Genomic DNA, 19235 nt, shown 5'->3' on the forward strand with positions numbered 1-19235 from the left:
GAGGATGACTCAGCAGTAAAAGCACTTTCTGAGCAAGTCTGATGACCTGAGTTCAGTCCCCTGAACCCAAGTAAAGGAGGAAGGAGGAAACTTAACTCCACAAAGTTGTCTTCTGACCACTACATGTATGCCACGGCACACACAGGCCCCTCTTGCCCTCCAGTAATAACAAGCAAAGTAGGTTGGTATTTTAATTCTAGCACTCAGGAGACAGAAACAAGCAGATCTCTGCAAGTTCAAGGCCAGCCTGATCTACATAGCACGATTCAGGACAGTCAGGGCTATAGAGAGAGACCCTGTCCCAAAATAAAGAAAAATACCTTTAAAAAAATGAGTGATGGCAATGTAGCTCAACAGTAGAGCACCTGCCTAGAATCCCACAGTGAGGGGCTGGGGTGTGGCTCAGTGGTAGAGCACCTGCCTAGCATCCCCCAGTGAGGGGCTGGGCTGTGGCTCAGTGGTAGAGCACCTGCCTAGAATCCCCCAGTGAGGGGCTGGGCTGTGGCTCAGTGGCAGAGCCCCAGTGAGGGGCTGGGGTGTGGCTCAGTGGTAGAGCACCTGCCTAGCATCCCCCAGTGAGGGGCTGGGCTGTGGCTCAGTGGTAGAGCACCTGCCTAGCATCCTCCAGTGAGGGGCTGGGCTGTGGCTCAGTGGTAGAACACCTGCCCAGAATCCCCCAATGAGGGACTGGGGTGTGGCTCAGTGGTAGAGCACTTAATATTCATGAAGCACTTAGTATCTGTGGATCTTGACCAGGTGTGGTATCACAGATCTATAAGCTCAGTATTGAGAGACACAGGCAAGAGGATCATGACAACTTTGAAACCAGCCTGCCACTTCTTTTGGGAGAGGGATGATTAAATTCTGCCAACCGTCCAACCAAGGTGGATAACAGTAAGTAATAATTATGACTCATCAGGCCCAGGGCTATCTTCTTCACTTATATGAACTCACTGGATTCTTATGCCAACCCAATGATGTCAGCATATTCCATTCCTCATCACCTCCATGCTGCAGATGGAGAGAGTAAGAAACAGAATCTGATTTTCACAACTTCATCCACTGGCAAGAAAATCCAAGGAACTCAAGCAGCAAGCAGTCTGGTAGTCCAGGAGCACCAACTCCCAATGATCCCGGCAGGCTGTTTAATGTCACATTCCTGCCATGTGTGGTGTCAAATATCTGTAATTCCAGCACTTGAGAAGTACAGGCAGGAGAATCAGGAGTCAAAGGTTATCTTGAACCACATAGGGCTAGCCTGGACTACAATGAGACCCTCTCTAAAAATAAGGGTTTGGTCAGGTTTGGTGGTACATGCCTTCAATTCCAGTACTCAGGAGGCACAGGGACGTGGATCTGTATGGTCTATGTAATAAGTTCCAGGCCAGATGGAACTACAGGAAGACCATGTCTCAAAAGACAAAAAAAAAAAAAAAAAAAAAAAAAAAAGAAAGAAAAAGCTACAAAGAGTAGGGGAGATGGCTGAGTGAGTAAAGAACTTGTTGTATAAGCATGGGGGGCTGAGTTCGTATCCCCAGCAACCCACATAAAAGCTGGTTGTGGCTGCCTGTGCCTGTAAACCTAGTGTTGTGCTGGAGGGGTAGGGGAACTTAAGAGACAAGAAGATCCTGAGGGGCTCACTGGCTAGTCAGCCTGTGAACTCCAGGTTCAGTAAGAGACCCTGACTCAAAAAAATAAGTCTCTTTAATCCCAGCACCCAGCGCTCAGGAGGCAGAGGCAGGCAGATCTCTGTGAGTTCAAGGCCAGCCTGATCGACATAATTAGTTCCAGGCCAGCTGGGACTACAGGAAGACCCTCTCTCAAAAGATTTAAAAAAAAAGTCTCAGCCGGGCATGGTGGCGCATGCCTTTAATTCCAGCACTCGGGAGGCTAAGGCAGGCAGATCTCTGAGTTCAAGGCCAGCCTGGTCTACATAGTAAGTTCCAGGACAGCTGGGGCAACAGGGAGACCCTATCTCAAAAAAGATGAAAAAAAAAAAAAGACCAAAAAAATAGTCTCAGGCTAGGCATGGATGCCTTTAATTCCAGCACTCAGGAGGCAGAAGCAAGTAGATTTCTGAGTTTGAGGCCAGCCTAATCTACATAGTGAGCAACCAGGACTATTTAGTGACACCCTGTCTCAAAAAAAAAAAAAAAAAAAAAAAAAAAAAAAGAACTGTGGACACTTTGGTAAACATCTGACATGTACCCACAGGGCACCTTTGGCTTCCCTCAAAAGTAAAATCTTTATTATAGACACTAAGTCTGGGGCTGTTGGGAGAGACCATCTGAGTTATTTATTTACAGCTGGGGCTACAGGGAGACCCTATCTCAAAAAGACAAAAAATAAAATAAATAAATAAATATTAGTAGTAACAGTAAAGATGTTTCAGGGTCAGAGACATGGCTCAGCCAGTGAGTGCTTCTTCCCAAGTCTGATAATCTGAGTTCCATTTCCGGGACATACATGGTAGAAGAGAACTGATTCTCACAAGCTGTTCTCTGACCACCACAGGTGTGCCATCACGTGTGTGCCCACATGTACACATACATACAAAAGAAGAGGAGGGGGGAGGGGGAGGGGGAGGAGGAGGAGGAGGGTCTCTGACAAGCCTCCCTCTGGTTCAAACCTGGCTCTGCGGCTTCCTAGTTGTGACACGAACAACTCAACCTCTCCTGGCTTTATTCTCAACAAAAAGATGGGACTGGCCATGGGCCACCGCCCTGCAGCCCGGAGCGTTTGAACGCCCAGGCTACCGAGTGCCCAGCTGTGGGCCCAGCTCCAAACACCGGTGTTCCAGTCATTTGTTTTCTCCAGCAAGAGAAGTTTCCAGATGGGGGCAGAACCTTCCTGGAGCAGCCCGGCCCCTTTGTAAGCCCAGCGGGAGGAATGCAGCAGGGAGGGACGGCCCCTAGACGGTCATTGCCATTAATAGAGACCTGAGGCACCGCCTGCTAAAAATACCCGGCTGGACACCCATAAAAGCGCGGCCGGGACTCCAGCGCAGCACTTCTCGGATCTTCAGCCCAGAGCATCTAGGATACCCATCCCGACCCAGCCAAGCCCAGCGACATGACCGAGCGCCGCGTGCCTTTCTCGCTCCTGCGCAGCCCTAGCTGGGAACCGTTCCGGGACTGGTACCCGGCTCACAGCCGCCTCTTCGAGCAGGCCTTCGGGGTACCGCGGATGCCCGACGAGTGGTCGCAGTGGTTCGGCGCCACCGGCTGGCCCGGCTACCTGCGCCCACTGCCGGCTGCGGCCGCCGAGGGCCCAGCGGCCGTGACTGTGGCCGCGCCCTCCTTCAGTCGAGCACTCAACCGGCAACTCAGCAGCGGCATCTCCGAGATCAGACAGACAGCCGACCGCTGGCGGGTGTCCCTGGACGTCAATCACTTTGCTCCTGAGGAGCTCACGGTGAAGACCAAGGACGGAGTGGTGGAGATCACCGGTGGGTGTCTTGGTCCCTGGAAGGGGTGGGTGGGAGGCTAGAACCAGGGAGTCCGGAAAGGCTGGGAGACTCAGTCGTACACCCTGGCCACCTTCCAGTGCTCCGGAATGCGGGCTGAAGGGGGCTCCTAGGAGCCGGGTGGTCTATAAGTAAATGCACAGTGAGATGATGGGGATGTGACTCAGTGGTAGAGCCTCGCCTAGCATGCACGAGGCCCTGGGTTCCATCCCCAGCAGAAAAGAAAGGGAAAAAAAAGTTAAAAAGCTATGCGCCTTCCCGCAGACCCTATCCCCAAATTAGCAAATCCCAGGATTCCGATCCCTGCCCCTAATCCAGGTCTCAGAGGGGGCGGGTACGCAGCTCTTAGTGCGCCTGCACTAGTGGCCAGTCTGGGTCCAAGCCAAGCCCATCCTCAATTTCCCTCGAGTCCCAAATCCCAGAAGCGAACTTTCTGGAAAGTTTTAAGATCCCAGATAGGCATCTTAGCAAACTGGGATCTGTATGCTGCGCTTGGAGACCCAGCCACCCCTTAGCAGGCTGTGGGGCCTCTGAGACAGCAGAGGGCAGCTGCTGACCTCCCTCTGTCCCCACCCACAGGCAAACACGAAGAGAGGCAAGATGAACATGGCTACATCTCTCGGTGCTTCACCCGGAAATACACGTGAGTCCTGCGGCCATGCGTGAAGGGTGGGGAAGGGGGGCCCAGGGAGGAGGGTAGAGTGCCCAGGGACAGTACCGATGTCTAACTCTTGCCCTGCTGCTCTGCATGTCCAGGCTGCCTCCCGGTGTGGACCCCACCCTGGTCTCCTCTTCCCTGTCCCCTGAGGGCACACTTACCGTGGAGGCCCCGCTGCCCAAGCCAGCCACACAATCAGCGGAGATCACTATTCCTGTCACCTTCGAGGCCCGTGCCCAGATTGGTGGCCCGGAAGCTGGGAAATCAGAACAGTCTGCAACCCAGTAGAAGTCATCTGCTTGCTGCCCATCCTAGTTAGCCATCATTAGTCATCCCCCTCTGTCAATCTGTATGCTCTTTTGATACATATACTTTCTGTTTTTCTCAAATAAAAGTTGGAATCAACTGTTTGCCACTGGCTCAGACCTCAGTGTTTACGCAGACTAGGGTTAAGTGCTCTAAATGGAAGCATGTATTAGTGTCTTTGCTAAAGGTCAACCCCTTCCTGGGCGCTGGGGACACAGCCCTGTCCTACAGCCTCACATGGAGGTTTTGCATGCATGTGTGTATGTGTGTGTGTGTGTGTGTGTGTGTGTGTGTCTGTTCAGGTGCACACTGAGTTCGGTGGTACATGCCTGTAATTCCAGCTTTCCAAAGCTGACACGGGAAAATGGCAAATTTGAGGCCAGCTTGAGCCACATAGTGAGTTCCAGGCCAGACTGGGCTACATATTCACTGTCTCAGAAAACAATAGGAGTTGTGGATGTAGCCCAATTGCTGGAGTGCTTGCCTCCATAGCAAGGGTTTCTTCTGCAGCACTCAATGAACTGGGTGTGGTGGTGCATGTCTATAAGTCCTGCACTCCAGAAGTGGAGGCAAGAGGATCAGGAATTCAAGGCCAGCCCTGGCCACCTAGGCAGTTTGAAACCCGCCAGAGCTGCTGTGACCCTATCAAAATAAAGTAAATAAATGAAAATGAATACTATAAAAAAAAATAGGCAAGGGTCTGGAGAAATGGCTCAGCAGTTAAAAATACTTGCTGTTCTTGCAGAGGACCTGAGTTTGTTTCCCAATACCCATATCAGGTGGCTCACACCTGTCTGTAACTCAGGCTACCGGGCCTCTGTGGGCACTACATTCACATACACAAATTAATAAAAAATAAATCTTTAAAAAAACAGTACAACTGGGGCTGGAGCGATGGCTCAGCGGTTAAGAGCACTGACTGCTCTTAACCCAGGTTCGATTCCCAGCACCCACATGGTGGCTACGAACCGTCCTTAACTCCAGTTCCAGGGGAATCCGAAGCCCTCTTCTGACATCTGCAGCATTGCATGACACAGGTGCACTCACATACATGCAGGCAATACGCTTATACATAAAATAAAAATAATAAAATACTTTAAAGAAAAAAACAGTACAACCAATAAACAACCTCGAAGGGTCAGGTGTGAGGTAGGGAGATCATACAGAAGGTCCAGGGGTATATGACAATTCCAGGCAGCTTTCTGAGGTTGGCCTAATCAAGCCCCCATTCTCTCATACTGGTGCCTGCAGAATAACACCTGGGCTCCTAGCTCTGGGTTGAGAATGAAGGATGTGGTCTAGGTTTTGGTCAAGATTGACAATGATCCTGACAGAGAGCCTGCCTTGACTGGCCTAGGTTGGAGCACTTACAGGATTCTCAGTCACTCCCTTGTCCACCTCACCCTATCCACCATCCTCCTGGAGGCCCAGGGTGGGATCTAAATCCCACAAGAACCCCCTGGATAAACTGGTTGTGGTGGTGCAAATCTATAATCCTAGTACTAAGGAGGCAGAGGCACAAGGATGTAGCAGTCCAGGTTAGCCTGGACAAGATTCTGTCTCTAAAAAGCAAAACCAGGGCTCACAAGATGGCTCAGCCTGACACCATGAGTTCACTACCCTGAATCCCACAAGATGGAAGGAGAAAACTGACTCCTGTAAATTGTCCTCTGACCTCCACCGTGACATATTTGTATCCACACCACACACATGCACACACAATAAATAAATAAATGATTGTAGCTCAGTCAGTAGCATGCTTGCCAAGGCATGCATGAAACCCTGGGTTTGATCCATAGTATCACATAAAAGTAGGCACAGTGGTATATGCCTGTAAATCCCAACATTGTAATTCTAGACAGGAGAATCAAGAGCTCAATGTTGGGGCTGGAGAGATGCTCAACAGTTAAGAGCACTGGCTGCTCTCGTAGAGGACCTGGGTTTGGTTCCCAACACTCAAATGGCGGCTCATAACTGTCTGTAACTCCAGTTCCAGGAGATCTAATGCCCTCTTCTGGCCTCCACAGTCATTGCATGTACATGTGGTATACTTAGATACATGCAAGCAAAACATTCACAAAACTTTCATTTACCTTAGTTAACTAATTAATATTTTTAAAAGAATCTTAAGAAAAAAAAAAAAAGACTGGGGAGATGGCTCAGCAGCTAAGTGCTTGTGTGAGGACCAGAGTCAGAGATCCCTAGAACTCAAACACTTGTGCCCACCTGTGTTTGCAGCCTTAGAAGGCAGAGATGGGACTGCTGGAACAAACTGGCTGGAGAGACTAGCCACATCCAAGAGCTCTGGGCTTGACTGAGAGATCTTGTCTCAATGAATAAGGTGGAAGGGTGATCAAGACATGATTCCCATCCTCAGCCTTGGGCCTCCCACACTTGTGTACATGTACCCACACATACATGAAAACATGCATACACACATGGATGCCACACAGGCACACACACACACAAATGGAAAAAGAGAAGCCGGGTGTGGTGGTGCACACCTTTAATCCCAGCACTCTGGAGGCAGAGGCAGGCGGCTCTCTGTGAGTTCAAGGCCAGCCTGGTCTATATATCGAGTTCTAGGCCAGCCAGGGCTATAGAAAGACCCTGTCCCAAAAAAGACCAAAAAAAATTTTTTTTAATTAAAAAGAAGAAGAAAGAAAAAGAAAAACCAGGGGAAGCTGGGCTGGGTCTACGTAAAGAGTTCCAGGCCAGTTAGAGCTACATGGTGAGACCCTGTCTCAAACAAAACAAGAGAAAACAACCAAGTTTTACCTACAAGGTCCCAGAGCCCCAGGCTTGTAGCAAAACACACCCACCTACATTCCATCCTAAATCTACAGCTCTGTTTTCCCAGGGTCTATAGGAGGAGCATTTTCTGTGAAGACCCATCTGACACACCCTATCCCCCCTCACCCCCTCAACACCCCAGTCACTCAGGTTCTTGATGTACTAGCTCTTCTCTCATGTTGCCCCTGCTGAGCTCCCACACCTGGAGCAGGAATGAAGCCAGGGCAGGTCCTGGAAGGGGGCCAACCTGAAAATAAACACATGCAGAAGAAATCGAGCTAGTCCAGCTGGCAGTACGGGTCTGGGCCCATCCATCAGGGCACTGCCTGGCATCCCCACCCATCCACCCACTGGCCAAGGCTGTTCAGGTCCCTTCTATGATCCTGCCTGGCATAGGACACCTCTCCTCCAAGAGTCTCCTGGATGCCTTCACCTTCCCATGGCAGAGCCTAGAGGATCAGGCTGGCTGAGATCCCACCTGTCTTGCAGCTGGCATTAAATATGTCCTGGCCTGTAGGGCCGTGGCTGTGTTGGAATAGCCATATCAAGACTGCCCTGGGATGCCCTTTGGAGTGTCTCCTCATATCAATCCTGCAAAGAGGTACAATTACTCCTACTTAACGACTGGGTATAAAAACAGAAACAAAACAGATAGATGAACTAGTGGATACAGCAAGTCTCAAAGAACCGATGGACTTGCTGGAGTCTAATACTAGAGGAGATAGGAGGGGCAGAGCCAGAGACAGAAAGAAGGATTAGCCCAGTTCAAAGTTGGGGAGGAAAAACAGGTGGACTCAAAGCTTGAAGGGCAGTTCACATATTTTTTATTATTTATTTATTTTTATTTATTTTATGTGAATGAGTGCTTTGCCTGTATGTAAGTGCATCTGTGCATGCAATGTCTATAGAGGCCAGAAGATGGCGTCAGATCCCATGAGACTGTCAGTTATTAGCTGCCATGTGGGTGCTGGGAACCGAACCCAGACTATCTGCAAGAGAAGCCAGTGCTCTTAACCACTGAGCCATCTTTCCAGTCCAGGTTCAGATTTTTTTTTTTTTTGAGATGGGGGGTCTCATGTCACTCAGGCTGGTCTCTAACTCACTGTGTAGCCGAAAATGATCTTTAACTTCTAATCCTCCTGCCTCTACCTCCTGAGTGCTGGAATTACAGGGTATGCCATCATGCCTGGTTTATGTGGTGGTGGGAATGGAACCCAGGGCTTTTGCGCATGCCAGGCAAGCACTCTACCAACTGAGCCACAGCCTCAGCTTCTGTTTTTTGTTTTGTTTTATTTATTTGTTTATTTTATTTTTTGCATGTGTGTGTGTGCGTGCGTGTGTGTGTGTGTGTGTGTGTGTGTGTGTGTGTGTGGTGAAAAAAAAAGTAGGTCAGAGAACAACTTGTGAGAATCAGTTATCCTTCCATTGTGTGGGGTCTGAGGATCACACTCAGGTCAACAGGCTTGGTGGCAGGCACCTTTACCCAATGAATCATCTTGCCTACACCCTCTCCTTTAAAAAAATGATTTAGTGACTGGTGTGATGGCTCAGCAGTTAAGAGCACTGGCTTCTCTTGCAGAGATCCCAGGTTTGATTCCCAGCACCTACATGGCTGCTAACAACCAACCCTAACTCCAGTTCCAGGGGATCTGATGCCCTCTTGTAGCTTCTGAGGGTACTGCAATGACATGGGCACACTTATATGCAGGCAAAACACTCAGACATAAAATTGAAATAATAAATAAATTTTAAAAATATTTATTATTATTGTGTGTGGAGCATATGGTGGGAGTATTGCAACAGTGGAGGTCACCTGTGGAGGTCAGAGGACAACTTTGTGGAGTCAGTTCTCTCCTTCTAACTTTACATGGGTTCTAGGCATCAAACTCAGGTTGCCAGGCTTGTGTGGTAAGTCCCTTTACAAAGGGACTTCCTGGCTTGATCACTCTCTACCTAATTTCCTGAGACAGGGTGTGTAGCTGAACTTGGAGCTCAACAATTTAGCTAGTTTACAGAACCAGCTTGCCCAGGGATTCCCTAGAACTGGAGTTACAGACAACTGTTAGCCACCATGTGTGGGTACTGGGAGCCAAACCCAGGTCTTCTGCAAGAGCAGCCAGTGCTCTTAATCACTGAGCCATCTCTCCAGCCCCAGTTGTCCTGGTTCTAAGCTCTCCCAGGCCTAGAAAAGAAATGGGACAAGAGGCCCAGTCTTAAGTGGCTGGGGAGACATTTCACTTGGTAAAGTGCTTGCTTGGCAAGCATGAGAACCTGAATTCAATCCACAGAACCCACATAAAAATGCTAGGCATGGGGCTGGTGAGATGGCTCAGTGGTTAAGGGCAATGACTGCTCTTGCAGAAGACTCAGGTTCAATTCCCAGCACTCATATGATGGCTAACAACTGTAGGTAACTCCAGTTCCAGGGGATCTGTCTTCTTTCGACCTCCTCGGGCATTGAAGGACAAAAGTGCACTTACACACATGCAGGGAATACACTCATACACAAAAAAATAAATAAATAAAACGTTTTTTAAAAAGCTAGGCATGGTACCCTGTGCTTGTAACCCCAGCACTGGGGAGGAAGAAGCAGGAGGATCCCTGGGTCTGGCTGGCTAGCCAGTCTAGCCCAACTGGTGAACTCCAGGCCAATGATAGATTCTGTCTAAAAGGAGGTGGGCAGTGGCCTTGCTGAGGATGACACTCCAAGGTCCTGGCCTCCTCCACCTGGGGGGTAGGGGAGTAAAGGGAAGAGATTTGAAGAAGAGTCTCTAACCCCACTTCCATGATGCCTTGGGCAGAGGTCTTCTCTCTGGGCCTCAGTCTCCAAGGGCCCTCAAGGCTTCTGGAATTTTCCTGCTCTAGGTCAGTGCTCAGGCTCCTTGGCTGCCAGCCCGTCCCCACTACTTCAGGGTCTGCCAGCCTCAACCTGGATCTTAGACCTTTGACCTGCCCTAACTTTGGGGCAGACATTGTTGCTCACTATGTCTGGCATGTACTGGGCACCGGCTAGCTGCCAATCACTTATGAGCTGACTGGAGTCTCCTAGCAACCTTAGGCCACTAAGAGGCAGCAGAGGACTGCACATATATTTATGGGTATTAGGGCTAAACTGCCTGGGTTCAAATCACAGTGTGTGTACATGCTTTAAGCAAATTTTTTTACATTATTTATTATGTGTGTATGTGTTTGGCCAGACAAGTACCATGGCACATGTGTGGAGATCAGAGAACAACTTGTGCCTTCCATCATGTGGGCTCCAGGGATCCAACTCAGATGATCAGGCTTAGCCACAAGCTCCTTTACCAGTTGAACCATCTTCCTGGCCCAGGCTGGTCTGGAACTTGCTATGTTAATGAGTACCACTGTGAACTCCTGATCCTCCTTTCTCTGGTATGGAGATTACAGGGTGCGGCCACCATTCCAGGTTTATGTGCTGGGGATGGAGCCCAAGGCTTTGTGCATGCTAGGCAAACACTCTGTCAACGGCTCTCTCTCTCTCTCTCTCTCTCTCTCTCTCTCTCTCTCTCTCTTCCTCTCTCTCTCCCCCCCACCAAAAGCTGGCCTGTAATTCTTGATTTTCCTGCATCAGCCTACCAAGTGCTGGGATTACAGTGTATACCTCACACATAGCTACTTTATTATTTTTACTGTACTGAGGATTGAACCCAGAGCTTTGAGTAGGCTAGTGTGTGCTCTACAACTGAGCTGCATTCCCAGCTTCTGAGCTCTATTTATTCATCTCAAAATGAAGCTGATTATATGAACTAACATATGTGATACTTTATTCATTTATTTAGAGACAGGGTCTCACTGTGTAACCCCTGCTGACATGGAACTCAAAGAGATCTGCTGGTGTCTGCCTCCTGAACACAGAGATTAAAAGCCTGTACCACCACTCCTGGACCTGGGATGTCTTTCTTTCTTTCTTTCTTTCTTTCTTTCTTTCTTTCTTTCTTTCTTGCGGGGGCTACAGGTCTCAAAAAGACAAAAAAAAAGAAAATTATTTATTTTTTTAAAAATCTGTATGTGTGGTTTTTGTTTGTTTTCTGTTGGTCTTTTTTGAGACTGGGTCTCCCTGTGGCCCTAGCTGGCCTGGATTCACTATGGAGACCAGGCTGGCCTCGAACTCACAGAGATTCACCTGCCTCTGCCTCCCGAGTGCTGGCATTAAAGGCGTGTGCCACCATGCCCAGCCGTTATTTTTCTTAATATGATATTAGGAAAGGGACATATTTAATGCCAGATATTAAGGACCACCTGCGTCCTCCTTCTGAGGATTTTTAGATCCATACTTGGAATAAACAGTAAGAACATAGTGAATGCCAGGGATTTGTTTGCTTGTTTGTTTTCATGGCATTAGGGATGGAACCTAGGGTCTTTTGTGCACTAGGCAGGTGCTCTACCCCTGAGCCACACCTCAGCCCCTTACTGAGGGACTCTAGGCAGGGACTCCACCACTGAGTCACACCCCAGCCACTCACTGGGTGATTCTAGGCAGGTCCTACCACTGAGCCACACCCCCAGCCCCTCACTGGGGGATTCTAAGGAAATGCTTAGATGCATTTGCTTGCATGAAGTGCCTGTGGAGGCCAGAAGCAGGCATTGGATCCCCTGGAACTGGAGTTACAGATAGTTGTGAACCCCCATGTAGGTGCTGGGAATAGAACTTGGGTCCTCTGCAAGAGCCGCAAGTGCTTTACCATTGCCAGGCCACTTCTCCAGCCCTTTCCACTCTTCTTGAGACAGGATCTCACTAAAGTGGCCAGGCTGGACTTCAGCTTGCCATCCTACTGTCTTAGTATCCCCGATCCTCACCCCTGTAGCTGGAATTGCAAACCTGAACCACCAGACTGCGTGCTAGTGGTTTTTGTTGTTTTACATTTATTTGTGAGTGGTGTGTGTGTGTATGTGTGTGTAAATTTCACAGTACACATGTGGAGGTCAGAGGACAACTTGCGGGAGTTCATTCTCTTCTTTCACTATGTGTGTCCTAAGGCTGGAGCTCAGGTTCCCAGGCTTGGTGGCAAGCACCTTTACTTGCTGAGCTATCTTGCTGGCCCTTACTAATCTATTTTGTAAAGTAAATAGGCTGAGGTTATGCCACATTCCCAGGACACAATGGGTTGTGAATTCAAACCCAGAGCTTTCTTCTCTAACAGAAGATGGGACATGGCTGAGGGGCAGAATGAAACTGATGTATCCATAAATCCAGGACGAGTGGTGGTCTGGGCAATCCATCTCCATAATTCTGTTAGGCAAAGGGAAGGGAAGAATCTGAGGTGCAGTACCCCCTTCTCTTCTGACATCGTTGCAGGCTGATTCTCCACTGGCCACCATTTAATTTAGTGTTGAAACTGTAAGGAGTGAGAGGCGTGCAACAGCTTGGTCGGACAGGTTAAGGGGTGGGGCTTGAAAATCTCTAGAGAAGGGTGCTGGCTTCTAGGGCCTCAAGAAACCAGCTGTGCCGCCTACGCCCACCTGAGTGCTATACCCTGTGAGATGATGGAAACTGTCAGATCAAGTCGCCACCCACTTCTGGGCCCTTTCAAGAACTGTGTGGGCCAGGGTGCAAAGACAGAGCCCCTGGTTTCCCATTCTGTCAAACAGGGTCAATGTAGACGTCTTGGGGTCATTTATGGAACGAAACCTGAAGATAGGAACGGCAACCCTTTACAGAACTGAGGGGAGCCGGTCGCTGTTACTATGGCAACCCCGAGGGCAGGTAGGGTTTAGGGACCACCAGGAGCCTGATGCTGCGTCCTCCTTCCAAGGAAAATGCCCATGGAAGTCATTACACCCTAAAAAAGCCCAGAGCAGATTATTCCAGTATCGAAGGCAAAGCTGGAGACAGCGGAGAGAGACTAAGGATGGGGACGACGAGGATAAAGCTCCACATTAGCTCTGGGGTGGGTTGAGCAGGCAGACTCCAGAGCAGGGATCCGAGACCCAGCAACAGGCCGGCCATAGGCGCAGAGGGAAGATGCTGCCTTGTGATTGGCTCTCGCCACGCCCAGGCTGGAAGGCCATCTCCTTGCCGGGTGGGCTGAGCCGCCCACCCCCACACGTAACGCTCATTTCTGGGAGTGGCTAGAGCTCGGACAATGGTCAGTCTAGGATGCCTGGATCTCTCGTGGGGACAAGCAGGCAGCAACATTCTTCCATGGGGTGGTCCAGGCGTTGGGGAGGAGAGGTACCCAGAGAGAAGCCCGGGGATGCAGATCTCAGGCGGCCTGGGCTCGAGGTCCCTGTTGCCACCCTGGGTCTGGGCCAAGCCGGTAGTTGGATTCCTTGAAGGAAGCGGATCCGGGTAGTTACCCGGACACCCGCAGAACCGGTAGTGCCCGCCAAGGGGCGGCAGAGGATGATAGTGTTGGAGCTCCTGACGGTTGTGGGGCACTGACCCCAGACTTAGGCCAGCACCCCCAACTCCAGGGCCTTGCAAACCAGCCTCATTCCTTTTTGTAACAGGGTCAGGCCAGTTAACACTGGTGTATTCTTGGGTTCTGTTCTTTCTTTTTGAGGTAGGGTCTAGTTGTGTCTGGCTGACCTACAGCTTGCTTTGTAGACCAGGCTGGCCTTGAAAACCTTCTACCTCTGCCTCCAGTGCTGGGATTACAGATGAATGGACAGAGGCTGTGGGGGTTGTTTTAGACAGGGTTTTAGACTGTATCGCCCTGACTTGCCTAAAACTCAGAAATCCACCCACCCGCTCTGCCTCTCAAGTGCTAGTGATACTTTCCCCATCCCAGTCTCAAGCACCCACTCCCTTTTATTTTTTTCAGGCAGTTTTCAATGTAGTTCAAGCTTGAAGGGTTTTGTGTGTGGGTGTTTGTATGGTATTTCACAGGATCTCCCTGTAGTCCCAGCTGGCCTGGAACTTGCTGTGTAGGCCAGGCAAGGCATGGTGGCACCTGCCTTTAATACCAGCACTTGGGAGACAGAGGTGGTCGATCTCTGTGAGATCCTGTCTCAAAACAAGATTTTGTGTGTAAGTATATAGGTACACAGGCTTATGCACAGAGGCCAGAAGGTGTTGGGTTCCTTTATCTCCACCATTCCTTTGAGCAGGGTTTCTCATTGGCTAGACTGGAAGGAGCAAGCAAGGAGTGATCCTCCTGCCAACCACAGAACTGGCTTAAGTTGGTTTGGTGTTGGGATCTGAACTCTGGTCCCTCATGACTGTGCAGCAAGCTGTGTTCACTGCTGAACCTTCTCTCTAGCCCCAAACCTTTTACTGATGATCCTCCTGCCTCCATCTCGCGAGTGCTGGGATTACTGGTATGTAACACCACACCTAGTTTATACACCCAGGGGACTTCATGTGTGCACGCAAAGCAACATTATGTCTCGGTGACCACTTGGCAAGACTTATTGAAGTCTTGGGGCTAGAGAGATGACTCAGTGGTTAAGCGCATTGGCTACTCTTGCAGAGGACCAAAGTTCAGATCCCAGCAGCCACATGGTGGCTAACAACTCTTTGTAACTCCAGTTCCAGGGAGTCTGACATCCTCTTCTGACCTCTGTGGGCATTGCATATATGGGTGACTTATATGTGGGCATTGCACATATGGGTGATTTATATATGTAAATACACATAAAACACTCATACACATAAAAATAAAAATTTACAAATTTTTTTTTTAAAGAGGTAGTCTTGTCAGGCATGGTGGCACATGTCTTTAATCCCAGCACTGGGGAGGCAGAGGTAGGCAAATTGGTCTACATAGCAAGTTATGGGCCAGCCAGGGCTGCATAGTGAGATCCTGCCTCAAGAAAAAAAAAAAAAAAAGCAAAAAGAAAGAAATTAGTCTACTATATCATAGGCAACCATGATTGACTCTTCTTGCCTCTCCCACAGCAGTAGATATGGTATCTTGGGGATTTGGACAGTATTTAGGGTGACTCATGTTAAAGGAACTTAAAACTCCAGCTGGGTCTTTGCACAGACCTACCCAGCTTCTAGTTGCTAAATCTATCTTGACTCACTAATGTAGTCTGATTTAAAACCAGGTTAGGATTTTTCACTCTTCCACTGGCCCCACCCTTACCCCTTCCAAACAGAAAACTCAGAACCACAGCTAAATCACGTTTTTAAAAAATGTGTGTGTGTGTTGCTGCCTATATTTAAGTATGCCTATGCATGCAATGTCCCCGGAGGTCAGAAGAGGGCATCAGATCCCTTGAAAATGGAGGTACAGATGGTTAACTGTCATGGGAAGGGGTCTGGGAACTCAACCTAGGTCCTCTGGAAGAACAGCGAGTGCTCTTAACCACTGACCACTGAGCCCTGTAAACTATCATTTCGAAAATTACTTTTGGGGCCAAAGGCAGACAGATCTCCGGGAGATTAAGGCCAGCCTGATTTCCATAGTAAGTTCCAGGCCAGCTGGGGTGTTCCAAAAAACAAAACAAAACAAAACAACAACAACAAAAAAAAAAACAACAACAACAAAAAACCAGCCTTCTGGAAAGCAGTTTGCTGTGTGTGATAAACCTGCTGGGATTCAAAAGCGCTTTCACCTAAAAAAACTGACATTAAGGCTAGGGGTGTGGTTCAGCAGTAGAGCCCTTGCCTAGAATCCCCCAGTGAGGGGCTGGGGTGTGGCTCAGTGGTAAAGCACCTGCCTAGAATTCCCCAGTGAGGGGTTGAAGGCTGTAGCTCAGTGTAGAGGATTCTTATCATGTTTGAAGTCCTGAGTTCCATACTTAGAACTGTCCAAACAAACCAAACCAAACCAAAAAACTTCTGACGATGAAATCCCCATCCCCCAAATCTACCTTTTTATGAAAATAAAGATGGGTTTTGAGAGTCAATAATCATTTATCCATCATGACTAGAAAGAACCAATTTAAGACTAAGTTTCTAAGACTCTTTCAAGCAGGCCAGAATAAAGACAGTCTGCCAGACATACTTGCTGTCCTTAAAGTCACTTGTGCATATGATGAGCTGACCACTGGGGCAGAACAGCTAGACTGTCAGTCTCGCCAGACTAAGTAATCACATGTGGTAGAAAGTGCCCTGAGTCAAAACCAAGGCTTATTGATAACAGGTACTTTTCCCTTTCATGCAAAGTAGAAGGGGACTAAAGAGCAAAATACCCTAGCCTAGAGGTCTGAAGCCAGAAACCTGATGGTACTCATGGGCAGTGAGACATCATAGTCTGGTATTTAGAACTGCACTTCAGACAACTCAGGACACAAGCTGTTGCTGGTCACTAAGATCAGGGAAAAGGCTAGAGGACAAAGCAAAATCTTTAGGGACTGCGTTTGGTATGGTGACACACATCCGTAATTCCAGCATTTGGGATGGGAAGACAGGAGGATCAGGAATTCCAGATCAGTCTGCACTACAGAAGATTCTGTCTCTGTCTCTCACAAGAGTTTGGGGCTTGTTTTCTGCCTTTTTTGAAAAGGGCCCACTATGTAGACCAGGCAAGACACCCACTTGCATTTCCTCACTAGTGCTGGAAAAGGTGTGCACTTCCTGGCCTTTTGTTTCGTTTTGGCTTTTTGAGACAGGGTCTCCCTAGAGCCCTAGCTGACCTGGAACTCAGTCTTTAGACCAGTCTGGCTTCAAACTCAGACCCACCTGCCTTTGCCTCCAACGTGCTGGGACTAAAGGCTTGTATCACACCTGGCTTTTTAATTTTTAAAAATTTATTTTTATTTTATGTGCACAAGTGTTAGTTGTACTATGGAAACCAGAAGAGGGCGCTGGAGTCACCATGTGAGTGCTGGGAACTGAACATGGGTCCCCTGAAAGAGTAGTAAGGGCCCCTAACCTGAGGCATCTCTCCAGCTCCCTTCCCTTGTTTTCTTGAGACAGGGTCTCACCCTAGCTCAAGCTGGCTTATGCTGGCAACTCTTGGTTGCTTGCCTGGTGTGCTGTGATCCAGCACCTCCCACCCTGTCCTCTTGCTGATCGCAGGTATCCATGGTTCATCCAGCCCAACTTGTGGCCACTCAATTTAATCACATGCATCCATACCGAAATTGGAAAATAAAAGTGGCAGGATCATTAGCAACCTGATCTACCACACTTTGATGTTCCAATTAGCCCAGTGGTCACTTAATGTCAATTCCCAGAAATAGAGAGTAGTACTGCTTGGCTAGTTTTTGGAAGTTGTCTCCCCAAGCCTGCTTTGAGGCCCAGGCCCAGGCTGCCATTCTTAGCCACTCGGATCACCCTGTGAGTCAACATGCAGACTCAGGTGACCAGTGTCAAGGCCAATACATGTGGTAATCACCCATAAATAGAGAAACGGGGCACTTCCACTAAACAGCAACATTATCTGTTGGACCTACAGTCCCTACCAGAGGTCTTGGGCTGGAATTCTACTTGTGGTTGTCCCAAGCACATGGGTAAGTCAATCCTTTATCACCACCCTGTTCCTAGGACCTCTGGCTTTGTACTACTGGTTATGGCTCCTGTCTTCTTTTTCTGAGACTGGATCTCCCTATGTCTCCCAGGCTGGCTTTGAATTTGAGACCTTACCTCAATGTCTAGGGTGCTATTTTGGGTGTGTGCCTCTTGGTCAGCACATTCTAGAACTGTAGAATAACCAGTCAGAAGCAGTGATGCAAGCCTGTCATCCCAGCAAGATCATGAGTTCGAGGCTGGCCTGAGCAGTAAGACGCCATCTCAGAAAACCTTTGGTGCCTAGCACAGAACACTACTTCATTAAGTCTAAGAACTTTCTCTACAGCTGCCACTGACCCTCAACTCTTCAGGGCCATCCTTCCTAAACAATTGACACCATAACTTCAAGTCAGCCGTCATAATGGGGATGTACTGTGTGGAAGAATCCAAGTCCAGGTGACTTGGCTACTAATGGACCAGAGAGATGGTGGAACAATGCTATGTCTTGATTCTGTGTCTTAGGAACTTTTTCAAGACTGTAATGTTTTGAGGGGTTTTTTATTTCTTTTTGTGGTGCTGGGGATTGAATAAAGAGCCTTCCTCATGCTAGGCCAGCACTCTACTACTGAACTATAGCCCCACGATTTTTAAAAAAATTTTATGTGTATGAGTTTTTTGCCTGCATGTATCTGTGTGCCACACCCGCAGAGGCCAGAAGGGGGTGTCGGATCTCCTGGAACTGGAGACTCTTAGCGGCCATGTGGGTACTGGAAACCAAATCCAGGTCTTCTACAAGAGCAACCAGTGCTCTTAACTGCTGAGCCATCTCTCCAGCCACACACTTCTTAAGTTTTTGAGACAGGGTCTTGATACATAGTACAGTCTGATCCTGAATTAATGATCCTCCTGCCTCAGATTCCTAAGTGCTCTAATTAATGGAGATTACAGGTGTCACCACGCCAGAGTTGTTTTATCATTTTCTTTGTGGTGCTGGGGAACCAAACCTAAATCCTCCCACCTGCTAGACAAATGCTCCCCCAGAGTCACCCTGAGTTCCTCCTACCTTGGGCTCCCTGATGAACTATATGACCTGGGAGATGTAAGCTGAATAAACCCCTTTCCTCCCCAAGTTGGAAGTTGTCAGAGTATTTTGTTACAGCAATGGAGAAACAAACTAGGACAACTGTTATGTGCTGTCTTGCTCCCACACACACCCAGCCTCACTCCAGAGTGGAGGAGGAAGACACCCACGTCCAATCAAGCCTTCAAAAGCAAAGTAGTTAGAATCCATTAAATGAAGCTAGGTGGCGCTGACTTCAGATCTGTAAGTTTATTTTGCTCAATGTACGACGGCTACATAACGACTCACATTCATGAATATTCCATCACTGAGGAAAACTGCTAAGAATGGTCCGTGTGCGAAATAATTCCTTAGCGAAACACGGAGTTGGGAAAAAAAAATTCACTTGATTAGACCTTAAAAATAGTTCACTACAGAACATGACAGAAAGCACAGAGGCGCATTCAGAGAACAGTCAAGATGTTCTCCTGAACTGATAGAGCTATCATTTCACCATGACAAACACCAGACATTAAGCTAACACTGGTGTTTCTTTTGCCCCACCCCCCCCGAAAAAAAAAAAAAAAAA

General features: G+C 48.5%; 2 protein-coding genes across 2 annotated transcripts in view; one reads left to right on the plus strand and one right to left on the minus strand.

Moving 5' to 3' along the window:
* Styxl1 (serine/threonine/tyrosine interacting like 1) overlaps window positions 1-19235 on the minus strand; it is a 246517-nt gene that overhangs the window by 159130 nt on the left and 68152 nt on the right. The gene's annotated exons all lie outside the window — the stretch shown is intronic.
* Hspb1 (heat shock protein family B (small) member 1) lies at window positions 2952-4535 on the plus strand. The gene is made up of 3 exons (XM_008832266.3): window positions 2952-3448; window positions 4046-4109; window positions 4223-4535. The coding sequence occupies exons 1-3, from the start codon at window positions 3073-3075 to the stop codon at window positions 4410-4412; spliced, it is 630 nt and encodes a 209-aa protein (XP_008830488.1). The 5' UTR covers window positions 2952-3072; the 3' UTR covers window positions 4413-4535.

Source organism: Nannospalax galili, unplaced genomic scaffold (assembly GCF_000622305.1).
Source record: "Nannospalax galili isolate Female #2095 unplaced genomic scaffold, S.galili_v1.0 scaffold675, whole genome shotgun sequence".
NCBI lineage: Eukaryota > Metazoa > Chordata > Mammalia > Rodentia > Spalacidae > Nannospalax > Nannospalax galili.